The following is a 19,704-nucleotide window of genomic DNA, read 5'->3' on the forward strand; positions in this document are numbered from 1 at the left end:
TACAAATTTACATTATGTCTGGTGAAAAGGCCATATCATGAAATTCAAATAATTAGGACCTAAATCCATGAAGCTCTGTATTTGCTTACATTAAAAAAAGCCAACTTATTCACATAACATATTAATTTGCTGCCTGCCTTCACTTCCCCCAAGTCACTGCTTAACCCTGTGTATGATGTCCCCTGACCAAGGTCTGACTGCCCTCATACTTTAGCTTCTCAAGCCCACTGGTTCTGTAGCATTCTCTGTCGAACCCAGTTCTAAGAGTTCCAAAAATGCCTCTGTAGGCCGAACAAAGACCTATTTTGGTTTCGGTGCTTTATTTTACAAGAAGTTGAACAGCTGCACTTACAGGCCTCCAAAATCAATGTAAAACCACCGCTGGAGAAGTTCATAGGTGACCAAGGTAACACCAAACTGGGGAGAAGATCGAAACACTCGAGCTGAAAAAGAGAAGGGAGTGGGGCTACTGAACATGACTGTGGCAAAGGCAATGGGTGAGTAATGGGAGCAGGTCCCTAACACCAGCCAGCCATTCTGTATGGCCGTCGCCCCTACCTGCAGTCCCCTTCCAAAATGCTGAGGGCCCCTCTTCCCGGAGTATCTTCCTGAAACAGTCAATGACGCCACTGTATGTCGTCTGGCCTGCACGGGCGGCCACTTGCAGTCTTGTCTTGATGACATCAGCGGGAGTCACCAGAGAAGCTGCAGGCACACCTTTCAGGAGAAAGACACATTTAAGTCATCCAAAGTACCATATAAAGAACAGAAATACTGCTAACATCTAACATACAATAGCAACTTAAACTGCTCTAACCAAAGTTTCTTAAACAGATGCCTGGGAACTCATGGAAAAAAGGATACATGAGCCTGTTAGCTGCTTCCATGTGGAATAAAATTCTTTTTTCTTTCTGAATTAGGAAAATCACTCTAATTGCATGATCCCAAAGAACTATGAGAGGAAAAAACGCAGCAATATTACTAGGACAATTCCCAAGTATTCTCATTTAGGTTTCAGTTATTTTACCTCCTTTTTTTTTTTTTTGGTAAATAAGATACAAGGATTTTTGTATATACTAAGAAATGAGGACACTGCCTGTTTAATAAGATGCTAAATGTAGTGGGGTTATTTTGCTGAATCTGTCTCCGTACTGTGCAAGGTGAAGGTCAATACTCATATCCCCTCACCTGTTTGAGGGGCTACCTCGAGAGTAGAGTGGGACCCTTTTCAGACACACTTACATGACAGAAGTCATCACAACGGGAGCTGAGGAGGCCAGGCAACTAGTTAAGGAGCAATAGCAGAACTGATCATCAAAAGGCCTTATCATCTACCCCTTGCGCCTAAGCTCCCTGGGGTCATGCTGAGACTGATCAGCGGTGGGACACCCAAGAGAGATTTCACAACCACATTATAAAAATATAAAACAAAGCTGGGAACAAAGGAGCAAGATAACGTTCCTCAGAGGGATGATATTCAATTTGGCCTTAACACCACTGAATCCTTGTGGGGCAGATGGAACTGGCGGACGTGTGAGGACCACTGTTGCAGGATGACGCAATTCCTACCCCTCCGCATGACCCTGTGCCGTATTCCCATGGAACTAGGTAAATTGCCTGTCTTTGGAATGTTCTTAATTTTAAATGTTCTTAGGGCCTGCCAGCAAGGCTTTACTGGTAAAAATTAGAAAAAATCATCTCTCGTTCTGAAAACTGACATCAAGTATCTGTGGGCAAGAAGTTGGTGCTGACAGTTCCATGGAAATGTTTACTTCCATCAATCACTGGCAAAATGCCTGTCCACGATTGGACTGTTCTTTCGCTGTTTCTTTGTTTTGTTTTGTCTTGCTGCTGACTGGAAAGCACAGGCAAGAGCCTGGAGGGAAAATCCGCCGGCCCCATTTACAAGTGGGAGACTTTGGTGAGCACCAGAAAGGGGCTGCACAAGCACTCAGCACCAGCACGGAGCAGGTAGCTTTCCCGGCTTCCGGTCAACTCAAGTAACAAACGCCAGAGAACATGGGATTTGCTGGACCCCCACATAAGGGCTCAGAGCTCCCGGGGAGAGTTTCGTAACCATCACAAGTCACTCCCTGTCATCGTGGGTGAGAACAAGAACATAGTCGGGCTCAACCCCCTCCGAACCCCACCATACACACTATGCTCCAGGAAGTGCTCAGGCTGTTGGGCTGTCTAGCCAGGGCAGCAGAGGAGGATGAATCCAGTGAGAGCTACGCAGTACCATGAGCCCAGCCAGTCAGACCGACGCCAAGCATTTGGACACTAAGCTTGAGTTTGTGTTCACCCTTCATGTTTCTATACTGGACCAGCAGCAATGGGGAACAAATACATGCCCTTTCCTTCTTCTGTCATTTCTGAGAGCTGGTGCAGCCAAGGACACCGGGTCCTCCACTTCTATCCCAAGTCAGCTCCTTCAAGAGGAAGGCTAGGCCTGTGAGATCGGAAGGAAGCATCTTAGTACCTCCCTGAATTTGTTGTGCTCCTCTTTCAGATGGAATCTCTTTTGTGTCTACTTCGGGAATTCAGACCAAATGAAGATCTTCATTTATTCCACTGACATTTGAGCTCCTATTATTACTACGCTGACCACATAGGAAAGTAAAAATGAAGAAGATGAAACTCTTGCCCTCAAAAAGCTCCCAGCCTAGTACAGAAAACAAACTTATGCAAATAACTATTATAAAGAGAGTGTTAAGGGACAGAGAAGACATGCCAACTGCGTGTAGTATTGCTTACTTGTATCTAAAGAGAATGACGGTAGAAGGAACATGGATAGTATCATGGAGAAAGTTCAATTTTGAGCCAATCATGTAGACTTCATCATGCAGAAATAGCAAGTGAGGCATGCTAGACCTGGGCATCACATGAGGTACAATGAAGCAACTGATCTGATGAAGAACTCTTCCACCTTAATGCTTAGCTTGGATGTACCCAAGGTTTCAGGGGCACAGGAGGCTAAGAAGCGTGTTAATGATGAAAGCCCAATTTAGATGGGCAGATCTAATTTGGCTCTGAGTTGCTAAGCTGCATTACGCTGTTTATCCACATTATGCAAATGTAATTAACTCTCATCAGAATTACAGCACATCCCACAAAGGAGAAAAAGCAATCATATTTAAACTAAGTCAGATACAAACAATAACCCTTCCAGAAAAAAAGGCGGACAGTACACAGACATTCTGTAAAGACCATGGAGGGGGAGGATTCTTTGGTTTAAAAAAAAAAAAAGTAGTTACCTGCCATGGCTCCGGCTGCAAGGAGATTCACACCTCCCACGTGTCCACCTTCATCAGCCAGAAGCAGTTTGCAGTGAGCATAAACAGGAAAATAGATGGCAGAGAAGGGAATGTCTCGGAGGAAACACGCTTTGGCACCCTGTCACAAGTGAGGAAATAGTACAAAACAGTTGTATAAACAGGGCCATGAATGCCCACAAGGGATCCGGGGGTGACAAGTCTTAGGTGTCCCCTCAAACAGCACGGGGACTGAGTGGAATGGAAAAGGGAGGGGAAAGAGAGGGGCATAGGAAATGTACCTGGCTCAAACTCTGAGAAAGGCCGGAGGACCCTGGAGACCTAGAGTTCGTTAACTGGGTAATGATGTTATCCTGACAACTAAGAATTTTCTGACATTTCCGTACAGATTCAGATTTTAAGGTTAATAAAAAGTGAGGTCTCAAACCTCCAGGCTGCTTGTCCTGTGTGGCTTTGGTGGATGCGAGCGGGAGGCAAGATTGGGAACAGACTTGGAAACCTAATGTTGATAGCTTGATTCCAAAGCAACCAGCGAAGGCTGCCCACAAAACTAACAATTTGTCCATTCAGTGCACACAGCGTAGAGCCTGTGAAATACCAGTTGAGCTATAGGCAGTGGCAATGAAAGAGAAAGATGATTATTCTAGGGAACGGGAAAAAGAAACCACCAACCTTCCCTCCTCAGTCCCTAGAGGACTGTGGGGAACTGGGAAAAATTCTTTCAGCAGAAGTTTCCACTGGAATAGAAAGCCTCCCCGGGATAGCTTGCCTCAGTGACTGAGGAAAAATAAACACCTTCCTCGACTTGGTCAGTAGCCTAGCTATTCTCCCACGCAGGGCTTGACCTAGCCAGCTGAAAACTCCATCTTCGGCCTTCGTTTCCCTACTGGTTCTGTTTTCAAAAGACAAACTCAAACATTAAAAAAAAAAAAAAAAAATCCAAGGACTCTCTGAAGATGATACAGACAAGCAATATTAATAAATTTAGCTCTCAAAGGGAATTCCAAAAAGGATGGAAATGGGGGGTAGAAGGGAGGAAATGTGGACAGAATTCTCTCCAGATAGCCATCACTGATCTGCAGGTGTCCTAAGAGCCCTGTACCTACCTGTGTGATTCTAATCGAGAGAATTTCTAATTTCCAATTTGTAGCTACAGAAGCACTTTACACATTTCTACACTGATAGATCTATAAATAACTCAGATGCTGTAGAAACACAGTTGTCTAATAGCAGCCAAATTTACGTATTCCCCCCTTCTGCCAGGCAAAAGAATGGAAAGAAATACTCTTCCTTGTTTAAGAACAATCATAGCTTCTGCTCCATTACATCTGATCTGTAATGACGGGAGTAAGTACACCTGCAGGGAAGGAATCTGTTGACTGGCATTTTGTTAAAGGACAGTACACTCTGTGTTGTCTTTTTTTTTTTTCTTTTTAATGGAATTCATTATTGACAAATCCCACCACTTAACTTCTTAAAGACCTGAATTCTCCCAAACTCTACTACTGTTTCACTGTGGTCAAATTATTAAGACAAACAGAAGCTCCTACTGGGAAGATAACAATAGAGATAACTCAGACTCAAAATAAACACAGAACTATTTTGAAGTCCGAAAACAGACCAAAGAGAACACCAAAGAAACTTCTCCCAAACCTGCCATCAAATCAAAGGCTGTGAGGCTAAAGTCAGCAGGTCTGCGGTGCCGGCCTCCCTCCCGGCTCCCTGCCGGCAGCTTCGTAAAGGCTGAAGGGACAACAGGAGAGTGTGTTTGTATATCCTACTGCCTCGCATAAAAGTGTCCTGATTTTGTTTTTTTGTCTGGTTTGGTACTCAAGGGACTACCCTGCTGTACAAAATTGCTTTTCCACTTTGTGGGGAGAGGCCAGGTCTCCACATTCTTTCGTGTTCTATTGCGTACATGACAAGCTCTCTACTGAGATCGCCCGAGGGAATCTACTCACCTTATACAGACCAAAAAGCCCCAGGTCCCGAAGTACATTCAGGGCACTGACCCTGGGTCCTGTGGTGATCTCTCCAGCTACCTGCAGGCGAATCTTTACTATCTCCAGTGGATTAGTAAAGATGACTTGAGAGCCGCCAGCCTACAGGCAAGGGGGAGAAGAGACAGAAGCAGATTTCCAAATCACAGACCGACTGGAGTGTTACCAAGAAAAGTCCAGAAAACCTCTACAGGGCACTACTTTACTGCTCCCTCTTCCCAGGGGAATGAGAGTCCCACACTTCGGCGGATGCTAGAGGGGCTCCCAGGGATGGTCCCGAACTCAGTTGCAAGCCAATCTATGTTTGGGTTTGCTTTAATTTGAAATGTCAAGGGTATTTCTCAAACCAGTCTTTCCAGAGTCAATCCAGCCTTATCCAAAATGGCAAAACTAATAAATGCATTTGGAAAACAAAGTGAAGCCAGATGAGGCAGAGGGGGAGCTCCCCAATTAAAGGGAAAGAGATGGTAGAAGCCTGGTCGGTATCTTTCATAAGCTGGAGGTAAAATTTGGACCTACGAGGGTCACTTTTCTCTTAGCAAGCATCCACTTTTAGCTCAGCCCCCTGCTTCTGCTTCCTCAGACTGTAGGGCAACTAACACAACTTTGCCCCACAGAGGTGTCTTCAGAGGGGAAAAGGCTCCCCTGGCTCAAATTCTAAAATGTATTATATACTGAGGAAAATTCCTGAGACAGATACATAACTAAAGGAGAGAATTTAGAAAGACACTTTGAGTGCCAAGACAAAACCAGAAAAGCTCTGCTGGGAAATGGAACATCTAGTTACCATGAGTACAAGACTGGCAAACCAAAGCACACTCCACAATGGTGGTGAGTGACAGGGATTTGAATTTGGATAATGAGGGTGTATTTGCATCTGAAATCTGTTAACTAGTGTGTGTGGGGGGGAGAAGAATGTTTAACAAAACTGCTACCATTTTTTTTTCTTTTAGCTTTTGTAAGAAAAAAATGTGTTTGTACGGGTGTGTGTATATGTGAAATATAAAAATAAAATTTTAAAGCATAAATATAGGGGCAGGTGTGTGGCTCAGTCAGTTAAGTCTATGCCTTCAGCTCAGGTCATAATCTCAGGGTCCTGGGATCGAGGCCCCCTCTCCCAGAGGCTCCCTGCGTACAGGGGAGTCTGCTTCTCCCTCTCCCTCTGCCTCCTCCCTCTGCTAGTGGCTCTGTCTCTGTCTTTCTCTTAAATAATAAATAAAATCTTTTTTAAAAATACAACATAAATATAAATATAAAAAATATATGTAATATTAAAATGTATAAAATATAAATATAAATAAATATAAATAAACTGTAAATATATATAAATATGTATGTATATATATATAAATATAAATATGTGTGTGTGTGTATATATATATATATCTCTACAAAGTGAAAAAAATTTCATTTGCTCATCTCCATCTGAACTGCAGCTGTTTATATGACACAAGCATAACCATAGTCATATAATCATACTGTATAATCATAACTTCCCTGCGATTGCGTGGCACATGTGAAACAGGAACTAGGAAAGGCCTCACTGGGGCACTTTAATTCCACAGGTATAGAAATCCTACAAATGATACCCGTGAAACTCACGTGCAGCATTCAATGACACTTCAACTCTCTAGCTTCACCCACATTCCTGTCCATGTTTCTAAAACCCACAGTCCTTCCAGTCCTACTTCCAAGAGGTAGCAAGTCTCAGCCCATTCTCCCAACCGGCTGGGAGCCACAAACCCCTCAATTCTGCCTGCTCCAATCCTGACCCCTTACTCCTCTGGACCCCAACGTCCACAAGTGCCAACACTGCCCCAAGATTCCTTTCCACTCTGTGGGAAGCCTGCTGTCCTAGATTCCCCAGGGCCCTGATCCCCCTTTTGTCCACCAAGCATGGGGGCGCAGCAATTTGCTATCTCTCTCGGGGGTTTCCTGCCACTCCCAACTCCACACTCCATGCCACTGGCACTCAAGCCCTTGAATGACAACTGACCCAATTTTACATGTTGATTTGCCTGCGTTTCCCTGCCTTAATCTACTGCCCTGCAGGGAGGAGGAAGCATTTCAGTGTTTCAATCTAAGCAAACAATACTCTCAAAAGGATTGCTGGGTGAAAAATTGTTAAAATGATAATCCAAGTAATTGCTCCCATAGCTAGTATTAAAGACCAGACCAACTGAAAAAGTTCACTACTTCCCTGAAACATCTTGTTTAAATAATGGTTGCAAAGACCATCTTTGGGAAAATGCACCTGACGTTCTAAACTAAAGATTAAACAAAAAAACAAAACAAAACAAAAAAAAGGACAGAAACACAAATTTTTATTATAATCCACAAACTGTCCCACCACAAGATGATGTCAAACCTTGTGCGCCATTCATTAATTATGGACATCATGTTTAAACAAATACAAAGTTCTTCTATGTTTTTAATCACTGGTGAAGTATAACATCCCACAGAGCAGGAGTACTCCAGCCGGCAGTTCCCCACCCCACAGCTCCGCCTCCCCTCCTTGCCAGGCCATTTGGGAAATCATGGTCAGTTGATTGAGACCTGGGTTCCTTCAACAGTTCACATTTCCTTCTGAGTGTGACATGTAACATCTAACACATTAGCTGCTGTATGCTTTGAAGATCTGTTACCTAGAATGTGTACTAAGTCCTGAGAACGTAATGGACATAAGGACCAAACTAAACTGATTTGCATTTATATATACATCTGACAAGTGAGCATGTAAATAAGAAAGCAATGACACTATAGCAAGGCACACATTTATGAGTGTGTTTCACACTAATGAACTCTATTAGAAGGAAGAAAACGTCTAGCAATTGCGTAGTCTGTATATGCCTTAAAAATACGTATTTTAAAAAACTTGGGGCGCCTGGGTGGCTCTGTGGTTTAAAGCCTCTGCCTTCAGCTCTGGTCATGATCCCAGGGTCTTGAGATCAAGCCCCACATCGGCCTCTCTCCTCAGCAGGAAGTCTGCTTCCTCCTCTCTCTGCCTACTTGTGATCTCTGTCAAATAAATAAATAAAATCCTTAAAAAAAACACAAAACTTTATGATAGGCCAGGAATATGTAGGCCAATAGTATCCAGAAACATTGAATAATTTTAGAAAAAATATTGTTATTTAAGTTGTCTAAAACTTTGGATATTTCCTAACACCTGAAGGGAAACATCCATGCCAAATATACACTCTCCTTTCCTAAAATCTGAGATTGACCACTATTTCACACATGTTAAACTGGAGACAGTGGGATGAGGGAAGGAAATCTGCAATTAATTCAACTGCTCTAGTAAGAATTCTAGTGACCCAGAACAAGGATTATGTTTTGTAACATTCTTAACCGTTTCCTCTCTGATAAACAAATACAGGAAAATAGCATTTCTCTTCTATTTTAAGGCTCTACTGATTGTAAGTGATATTATTACATTAAAACAGCTTTTCCCAGAGAAAAACATAGTAAGCATAATCAATGAATATAATGGATTTCAGAAGTATTTAAATTGTGAAATAAAAATATGGTAACTTTTCAATGGGAAAAAGCATTTGTATTTTTAAAAATACACTAATATGTTTGCTGTTCTACAAATATGCAAGGATGTTTGCTACTTTAAAGAACAAAACGAAACAAAAAAATGTAAATACCCAATAAGGAAATAGTTAAATAGAAACAATTATAAGCTCTTAAGCAATAAGATCTGGTAATAAAATTATGCCAAACATAAAATATAGGTATGCACTGATCCAAATTAGTTTATCAAAATTAGAATGGCTTAGGCATGGAAATATTGGTTGCCTTCTGGAAAGAGCAATGAGTACATGAAAGAATTTTTAAAGCATAGCCTATTGTTCCTTTTAAATTCTGAATCATGAAATGTATTAACTACTCAAAAACAAGAAAAACAACAACAACAACAACAACAACAACAACAAAAACAAAAAATGAGAAACAGAACTTGTCTTAGAAACAATGGCTTCCTTTATAGATAGATCCTCTCTCACATTCTTGCCCATGATAAATTTCTTAATTTATATTACATTAACTGCCTCTTAAAAACTAGTCAGCACTAGTTATCTGCTGATCTGAAACTTTAAACAGGCTTACCCATCTATGTAGATATGAATATCAAATAAATCTAAGCAAATATAGCCCATGATCTGAAATAATAAAGATATATAAAATTTCAATGAAATCATGATGATACACAGCTCTATACTCGCAAATGGACTTGGTCTACTTGACATCCTGATGCTTACAATAGGTAATACCAACCCATTCAACACGTTTGGTGAATGTTTTCACTCACCAGATCACCAAAATTAGCTTCTAAACTTCTAATGGTGAAATCTCCCTCTTCAAATTTGCTACTTATTCTTATAAAGAGAGGCAAACAATAATATTAAAACTTTTGGAGGCTTTCATTTTTCATTACTATGCATGAATTACAAAAGACACAATAATAGAGAACAAGTCTCATTTTAAATGAAAGTGATCTACAGATAACAGAAGTGGAAAGAATGTAAACACTTCCATTTAATCTCGTGTCACATAATTATTTTTTTAATGAGAAAATAAATCAACTAAAGTGGATGGTAAAAATTAGGAGAAAAAGGATGTAATACAGAGAAGTCACCGGGCCTCTGATGTGCCTGAGGCCAAAGGGTTGCACACAGGATTAGGCCTGTTCAACCTCCTGCCCTTAAAATCCTACCCCAGGGGCAGAGTCCACAAAGAGGTAGGGGGCTTGGCTCTGCTTGTGCCCAGTCTCCTGTTTCCTTTCTTCTTTGATCTGTTTTCTCCTGTCTTTTGGAACTATTTCCCTCTAACCACAATCTGAACAATTCACTATAAAGTCTTCCCTATAGAGACCGATGAAAAATCTAACTTTAAGGCCACACCAGGAACTTGAACAAAATATGTGCATTTAAAAAAATCAAGCTAATGAGGCACCTGGGTGGCTCAGTGGGTTAAAGCCTCTGCTTTCAGCTCAGGTCATGATCCCAGGGTCCTGGAATGGAGCCACACATTGGGAACTCTGCTCAGGGGGGAGCCTGCTTCCCCCCGCCCCACCTGTCTCTCTGCCTACTTGTGATCTCTGTCAAATAAATAAATAAAATCTTTTTTTTTAAAAATCAAGCTAATAAAAGTCACACAAGTAGCTGTCACCAGGACTGACTCAAGAAGAATAGGAACAGTGACTCTGTCTCACATGCCATCAACTAAACATTCTTAGATAGTTTATAAAGGCATGGGGAATGCAAAGGTTCTTTCTAAAATAGCCTAGGATCACGAAATAAACTGCAATTTGCTCTCTGCTGAGTCACTGATCTATGCCAGGGTGTTAGGATATGAATGAATAAAACCACACATAGCCCTAACTAGGGTAAGGGAAGTCAAAACCTCTGCGTACTTATCACAAAAATATATACGGACTCTGAACTTGTTCACCTATATATGTGTGCTCACGTAAGTATGTGAGCATCAAGTGGGGAGCACAGTGATCCCTGCCATGGAAGTTGGAGATACTATTTCCAACAACTCTTCAGAGATATGCAGACTCAGTTTGCTGAGGAAGACCCAGCATAATGGCTGGTCAACGACAAATCCTGGCCCTAGACTTAGTCAATGCTCCAACTAATGAGGGGACGTCTTGCTGCACCTATGGGTGTGGAAACCCATAGGCCGAAGGGAGGAAGCATGGAAGAACAGAAAGATTCTAGGTTTGTTGACCTATGCTATCTTTCACTTTGTAACCTTGGACAGGTCATAACCGTCCAGTCCTTGGTTTCCTAATATGACAACAGGGATCCCAACAACTGGCCCTATGTACCTCACAGAGCTCTGTGACACGAGTGTGAGAGCACCGTGCATACTGAAAGCAAGCTCTCAAGGGAACGGATGTATTCGTCAGGAGCTATGTTTACACAGGGCTAAGAATATCTGCAACACGATACAATTACACTAGCCTTTTGCGGAGCACTAAATATGTTCTGAGTTAAAAGACTTCTACCCATTCAGAAGTATACACTCTCTGAAAGAGGGGAAGGTGATCAGGCAGGTATGGGCTCTGGTTAGACTTTAAACAGAAAAACAGGTACGTACCAATGGGACATTTTAAAAATACATATAGATTGGTTTATTTAGACTAATAAACTTTCTGCATTTTTGACTTAAAAAGACCTTACATTTTCTTTCCCTTTTAAGTTTATAGATATGTCTAAGAAACTCTATGTAATCTTTTCTTTGAACAAACAACCACAGAGGGGGCAGGTCAACATGGTGGTAGAGGAAAACTTGGAACACACCAAATCCTACAGCTACATATAGAACAATTCTCTCTGGGGGAAAAAAAAAAAAAAGTGAAAACTAGCTCGACAGTCCTCCACAACAACGGGTAAAAAGACCACACTGAGACAGGTAAAAGAGGCAGAGATGCAGTATGGCCCAAAACCCCACCCGCACTGGGATGACCCACAAGCAAGAGTGACCTCACAAGTACAGAGACAACCCGTGAGGAGCAAAAGGTTCAAGTTCCACATGAGGCACCCCAACCCTTGGGACCTGTACCAGAGAGACAAGTCCCCAAAACATCTGGCTTCAAACACCAAGAGATCCAAAAGGCTAAAGGAAACTGAGTCTCCGCTTTTAGAGTGTTCATGCACACACTCACTCACCCTATGACCCAGCACAAAAGCAGCAGGTTAGAGGGCACTGAGACCACATGTGATGGAGATTCACTGGCTAAGCAGAAGGCATCTCCTGGAAGAAGAGAGGTCTGCTGGAACCCTCTGAGGATGAGGATGTTGACAGGTACAATTCTGCACTCTTCTCCTGCCTTGGTAGTGCTGGCCCTAGTAGGCATCATTCTTGCACTCTTCTTCTCCTTGCTAGCATCACTTGTCCTAACCTTGCACTCTCCTGGTGCCTTGCTCTGCTAAACCCAGTGGGCAGTCTTACCCCAGCCCTGCTCACCCTGATAAGTGAGCTTATCCTGGCTGAGCACTACCATGAGGCCCTGCCAAAGCACAGAGGGGATGACCCTTGAGCATTTATAGTCAGGGGACTGCCATTTCTGGGCCCATGGGACTGAAACAATTGGAGACACAGTTCTTAACAGGCTACCACCCCCACGGTACACAGGCAACAGACAGAAACACACCCCCATCTTCCTGTGAGCGTTTCTTCAAGACTGGGAGAGACAGCTGTTTTGCTTAATATAGAAAAACAAAGAGAGAGAGTCAGAGGAAACAGGAACGTGTTCCAAATCAGAACAAGACAAAATCCCAGGAAAAAAATCTCAATGAAATGGAGAGAAGTCATTTACCTGATAAAAAAGTCAAAGTAATGGTTATAAAGATGTTTACCAATCTCAGGAGAAAAATGAATGAATAATAGAACTTCAATAAGTGACATATAATGTAAGAAAGTACAAAAAAGGAGCTGAAAAATCCAATAACTGAACTGAAAAATATACCAGATGGATTCAACAGCAGACCAGATAAAAGAAAAGAAAGGCTCAGTGACCTAGAAGACAGAGTAGTGGAACTCATTCAAACAGAGGGACAAAAAGAAAAAATTATTTAAAAAGTAAAGATAGCTTATGGGACTCATAGAACAACATCAAGCAGAATAGACTTTGAATAACAGGAGTCCTAAAAGGAGAAAAGAGAGCAAAGGGGACAAAAAACTTATTTGAGGAAATAATGGCTGGACAGTCTCCTAACCAGGGGAACAAAACAGACATCCAGACACAGGAAGTCCAGAGAATTCCAAAAGACATGAACCCAAGCAGATTCAAAATAACACACATTACAATTAAATCTCAAAAGTTAGAGACTCTGAAAAGCAGCAAGAGAAAAAGAACTTGGTATAGACAAGGGAACCCTATGAGATTATTAGCAGTTTCTTCTTCTTCTTCTTCTTCTTCTTTTTTTTAAAGATTTTATTTATTTATTCAACAGAGAGAGAGAGATCACAAGTAGGCAGAGAGGCAGGTGGAGGGAGAGGGAGAAGCAGACTCCCTGCTGAGCAGAGAGCCTGATGCAGGGCTCAATCCCAGGACCCTGAAATCGTGACCTGAGCCAAAGACAGAGGCTTAACCCACTGAGCCACCTAGGTGCCCCAATTATTAGATTTTTCAACAGGAACTTTGCAAGCTAGAAGAAAATGGCATGATACATTCAGTACTGAAAGCAAAAAATTTCCAACCAAGACTACTCTACCTGGCAAGATTATCATTCAGAACTGAAGGAGGGAGAGAAAGTTTTCCAGACAAGCAAAAGCTAAAGGAACTCATCACAGCCTAAAAAGAAAAAACTGGCCTAAAAAGAAATGTTAAAGAGACCTCTTTAAGCTGAAAAGAGAGGGTACTGATTAGTAACCAGATAACACTGAAAGTAAAAATCTCATCAGTAGAAGTAAATATATAGCCAAAATAATAGACTAACCACTTATAAAGCTAATGTGAAGGCTAAAAAAATTAAAGCAGTAAAAATAACTATAACTACAAAAGGAGTTCAAAATGGTGATGGAGTAGGAAACCTTAGTTTCATCTGGTCCCAGGAATTCAGCTAGATGGCTATCAAATCATTCTGAACACCTGTGAGTGAACTCCACTGGAGATCTAAGAAAAGAATTGCTGCAGCTCTACAAATAAAAAGCAACCACATTCTGCAAGAATGACAAGATGGAAAAGCTCACCTCAAAAGAGAGAACAAGAGGCAGTACCGACCACCTAGGACCTAATCAGTATGGATATAAGATGTCAGAACTAGAATTCAGTATAACAATTATAAAGATACTAGCTAGGCTTGAAAAAAGCATAGAAGACACTAGAGAATCCCTTTCTGGAGAAATAAAAGACCTAAATCAAACAAACCATAATCAAAAAGGCTATTAATGAGATGCAATAAAAATGGAGGTTCTAACTGCTAGGATAAATGAGGCAGAAGAGAGAATTAGTGATATAGAAGACCAAATGATAGAGAATAAGGAAGTTGAAAAAAAGATAAACAACTACTGGCAGGCTATCATTCAAAATAGGAGAGATAAAAAGCTTCCAGGACAAAAAGAAACTGAAAGAATTTGTGATCACTAAGCCATCCCTGTAAGAAATATTAAAGGGGATCCTATAAATGAAGACAGAGCCCAAAAGTAACATAGATCAGAAAGGAACAGAGACAATATGCAGAAAACAGTGACTTTACAGGTATTACAATGGCATTAAATTCCTATCTTTCAATAGTTATTCTGAATGTAAATGGGCTAAAAGCCTCAATCAAAAGACACACGGTATCAGATTGAATAATTTTAAAAAAAAAAAAAAAAGCAAGACCCATCTATAGGCTGTCCTCAAAAAACACATTTTAAAATATTTTTTTAAAAATATTTTATTTTTTAAAAAATATTTTATTTATTTATTTATTTATTTATTTATCAGAGAGAGAGAGAGAGAGAGAGAGACAGAGCACAAGCACAGAGAGTAGCAGGCAGAGGCAGAAGCAGGCTCCCCGCTAAGCAAAGAGCCCAATGCAGGACTTGATCCCAGGACTCTGGGATCATGATCTGAGCCGAAGGCAGACCCTTAACCAACTGAGCCACCAAGGCATTGCTGCAAGAGACTCATTTTAGACCCAAAGACACCACCATATTGAAAATGAGGGGGTGGGAAACTATCATGCTAATGGACATCAAAAGAAAGCTGGGATGGCAATCCTTATATTAAACAAGTTAGATGTTTAAACCAAACACTGTAATAAGATGAGGAAGGACACTGTATCATAATAAAGGGTCCATCCAACAAGAAGATCTAACAATTGTAAATATTTATGCCCCTAGCAAGAGAGCAGCTAATTATATAAACCAACTAATAACAAAATTAAAGAAACACATTGATAATAATACAGTAAGAGCATGGAACTTTAACATCCCCCTCATTGCAATGGACAGATCACCTAAGCAGAAGATCAACAAGGAAACAAGGGCTTTGAATGACACACTGAACCAGATGGACTCCACAGATATAATCAGAGCATTCCATCTGAATATGCAACAGAATACACATTCTTCTCAAGTGCGCATGGAACATTCTCCAGAACAGATGATACATACTGCATCACAAATCAGGTCTCAACCAGTACCAAAACCCTGGGATCACTCTCAGCATATTTTCAGACCACAATGCTTTGAAACTGGAACTCAATCACAAGAGGAAATTTGGAAAGAACTGAAATACATGGAGGCTAAAGAGCATCCTACTAAAGAAGGAATGTGCCAACCAGGACATTAAAGAAGAATTTAAGAAATTCATGGAAACTGGGGCACCTGGGTGGCTCAGTGGGTTAAGCCGCTGCCTTCGGCTCAGGTCATGATCTCAGGGTCCTGGGATCGAGTCCCGCATCGGGCTCTCTGCTCGGCAGGGAGCCTGCTTACCTCTCTCTCTCTGCCTACCTCTCCATCTACTTGTGATTTCTCTCTGTCAAATAAATAAATAAAATCTTAAAAAAAAAAAAAAAAAAAAAAAAAAAAAGAAATTCATGGAAACAAATGAAAATGAAAACACAACTGTCCAACATCTTTGGCGGTCCTAAGAGGGTAGTATAGAGCAATATGAGCTTTTCTCAAGAAACAAAGTTCACACAAACTAATCTTACACCTAAAGGAGCTGGAGAAAGTATAGCAAATCAAGCCTAATCCAGTAGAAGAGAACTGATAAAGATGAGAGCAGAAATCAAGGAAATAGAAACCAAAAGAATAGTACAACAGATCAATAAAACTAGGAGCTGCTTCTTCGAAAGAAGTAATAAGATTGATAAACGTCTAGCCAGACTTACCAAAAAGAAAACCTCCAACTAGACTTAACAAAAAGAAAAGAGAAAGGACCCCCCCCAAAAAAAATCATGAATGGAAGAGGACAGATCACAACCAACACTGAAGAAATACAAACAATTAAAAGAACATATGATGACCAACTAAATGTCAACACATTAGACAATCTAGAAGAAACGGATAGATTCCTAGAGACATATGAACTACCAAAACCGAAACAGGAAGAAATAGGAAACCTGAACAGACCCATAATCAATAAGGAAATTGAAACAGTAATCAAAAATCTCCTAATAAACAAGAGTCCAGGGCTGAATGGCTTCACAGGGGAATTCTACCAAGAATTTAAAGAAGAATTAATACCTATTCTTCCAAAGCTGCTTCAAAATATAGAAATAGAAAGAAAACTTCAAATTCTTTCTGTGAGCCCAGCATTACTTTGATTCCAAAACCAGACAAGGACCCCACCAAAAAAGAGGAATTACAGACCAACATCACTGATGAGCATGAATACAAAAATTCTCACAAAGATACTAATTAGTAGGATCCAACAGGACATTAAAGGGATTATTCACCACGATCAAGTGGGATTTACTCCTGGGCGGGAAGGGTGGTTCAACATCCACAAATCAATTAATGTGATACACTATATTAATAAAAAAAAGGACAAGAACCATATGATCCCCTCAAAAAATGCAGAAAAAGCATCTGACAAAGTACAGCATCCTTTCTTGGCTAAAACACTTCAAGGATAGAGGGAAAATACCTCAATATCATAAAAGCCATCTATGAAAAGCCCACAGCAAATATCATTCTCAATGGGGAAAAACCGAGAGCTTTTCTCCTAAAGTTAGAAACACAGTAGGGATAGCCACTATCACCATGCTGTTCAAAATAGTAGTAGAAGACCTAGCCTCAGCAATCAGACAACAGAAAGAAATAAAAGACATCCGAATCAGCAAAGAAAGAGTCAAACTCATTCTTTGCAGAGAACATAACTATACTCTATGTAGAAAACCCAAAGACTCAACCCCCAAATTACTAGAAATCATACAGCAATCAGCAAACTGGCAGGATATAAAATCAATGCACAGAAATCAGTTGCATTTCTATACACTAAGAAGGAGGCAGAAGAAAGAGAAATTAAGGAGTTGATCCCATTTATAATTGCATCCCAAACCATAAGACACCTAGGAATAAATGAAGCCAAAATGGCAAAGGATCAGTACTCAGAAAACTAGAGAACACTCATGAAGGAAACTGAGGAAGACACAAAGAAATGGAAAAATATTCCATGATCATGGATTGGAAGAACAAACATTGTTAAAATGTCTGTGTTACCTAGAACAATCTACACATTCAATGTAATCCCTATTAAAATATCATCAACTTTTTTCACAGAACTGGAATAAATAATACTAAAATTTGTATAGAACCAGAAAAGATCCCAAATAGCCAGAAGAATGTTGAAAAAGGAAAGGAAAGCAAAGCTGGTAGCATCACAATTCTGACTTCAAGCTCTATTATAATGCTATAATCATCAAGACAGTATGGTATTGGCACAAAAACAGACACACAGATCAATGGGAACAGAAGAGAGAACCCAGAAATGGACCCTCAACTCTACAGAGGTCAACAAATCTTTGACAAAGTAGGAAAGAATGTCCAATGGAAAAAAGTCTCTTCAACAAATGGTGTTGGGCAAATTGGCCAGCCACATGCAGAAGAATGAAAATGGAGCATTTTCTCACACCATACCCAAAAAATAGACTCAAAATGGATGAAAGACCTAAATGTGAGACAGGAATCCAACAAAATCCTAGAGAACACAAGCAGCAACCTCTTCAACCTCGGGCACAGCAACTTCTCGCTAGACATGTCTCCAGAGGCAAGGGAAACAAAGGCAAAAATGAACTATTGGGATTTCACCAAGATAAAAAGCTTTTGCACAACAAAGGAAACAGCTGACAAAACCAAAAGACAACCAACAGAATGGGAGAAGATATTTGGAAATGACATATCAGATAAAGGGCTAGTATCCAAAATCTACAAAGAACCTATCAAACTCAACAACCAAAGAACAAACATTCCAACCAAGAAATAGGTAGAAGATATGCACAGACATTTCTGCAAAGAAGACATCCAAATGGCCAACAGACACATGAAAAAATGTTCAACCTCACTCAGCATCAGGGAACTACAAATCAAAAACACAATGAGATAACACCTCACACCAGTCAGAATGGCTAAAATTAACAAGTCAGGAAACGACAGATGTTGGCATGGATGCAGAGAAAGGGGAACCCTCTTACACTGTTGGTGGGAATGCAGGCTAGTGCAGCCACTCTGGAAAATAGTATGGAGGTTCCTCAAAAAGCTGAAAATAGAACTACCTTATGACTCAGTAACTGCACTACTGGTTATCTACCCCAAAGATACAAATGTAGTGATCTGAAGGGGCACCTGCCTTCAATGTTTATAGCAGCAATGTCCACAAGAGCCAAACTATGGAAAGAGCCCAGATGTCCATCGATAGATAAACGGATAAAGTACCCACAGAACATGCTCCAGGATAGATCCCATGTTAGGCCACAAAACAAGTCTTAATAAATTTAAGACTAAAATGATATATATACAATGGAATATTACTCAGCCATCAAAAAATTAAATCTTGCCATTTGCAACAATGGATGGAACTAGAGGGTATTATGCTAAACGAAATAAGTCAATCAGAGAAAAACAACTATTATATGATCTCACTGATATGAGGAATTTAAGAGACAAAATAGAGGATCATGGGGGAAGAGAAGAAAAAATAAAACAAGTCAAACCAGAGAGGGAGACATACAAGACTGATGAATCACAGACCTGTACCTTTGAAACCAATATTACATTTTTTTGTTAATTAACTGAATTAAAATTTTGTTGTTGTTGTTTTTTAAAGATTTTATTTATTTATTTGACAGAGATCACAAGTAGGCAAAGAGGTAGGTGGGGTGGGGGAGGGGAGCAGGCTCCCTGTCCAGCAGAGAGCCCGAGGCGGGGCTCAATCCCAGAACCATGGGATCACGACCCCAGCCAAAGGCAGAGGCTTAACCCACTGAGCCACCCAGGCGCCCCCTAGTAGAGGATTTTATTTATTTATTTATTTATTTATTTTAAAGATTTTATTTATAAGTCATGGCGATGTAATGTACAGCATGGTAAACAAAGTTGACAATATATTTCATATTATGCAACTTTTTATGGTGGCGGGGGGGAAACTATGCTTAATGTGGTAATCATTTCCCAGTGTATACAAATGCTGAATCATATTGTACACCTCAAACTCTCAAACTAATACAATGGTATACAACAATTATAACTCAGTAAAGAAACCATAGATATATTAAGATAATAGGTAAGTCACAGATTGGGAAAAATATTGATAATACATATATCTGACAGAGGACTACATCCATCATGGATAAAGAACTCTTATAAGTCAATAATAAAAAATATAAATAACCTAATTAAAAATTGGTGGGAAACTTGAACAGACACTTTACAAAAAAAGATATACAAATAGCCAATAAACACATGAAAAGGTGGTCAAT

General features: G+C 40.4%; 1 protein-coding gene across 4 annotated transcripts in view; it reads right to left on the reverse strand.

Annotated features, from left to right (window-relative positions):
- Positions 1–19,704, reverse strand: part of SLC25A12 (solute carrier family 25 member 12) — a 198,758-nt gene that overhangs the window by 2,930 nt on the left and 176,124 nt on the right. For all 4 annotated transcript variants that reach the window (XM_032355945.1, XM_032355942.1, XM_032355943.1 and 1 more), the window contains 4 exons: positions 5,237–5,377; positions 3,258–3,396; positions 559–717; positions 353–443 (listed from right to left, as the gene is read on the reverse strand). In XM_032355945.1, coding sequence (XP_032211836.1) covers positions 353–443; positions 559–717; positions 3,258–3,396; positions 5,237–5,377 — 530 coding nt within the window. The remainder of the gene's footprint in view (positions 1–352; positions 444–558; positions 718–3,257; positions 3,397–5,236; positions 5,378–19,704) is intronic.

This window comes from Mustela erminea, chromosome 8 (assembly GCF_009829155.1).
Source record: "Mustela erminea isolate mMusErm1 chromosome 8, mMusErm1.Pri, whole genome shotgun sequence".
NCBI lineage: Eukaryota > Metazoa > Chordata > Mammalia > Carnivora > Mustelidae > Mustela > Mustela erminea.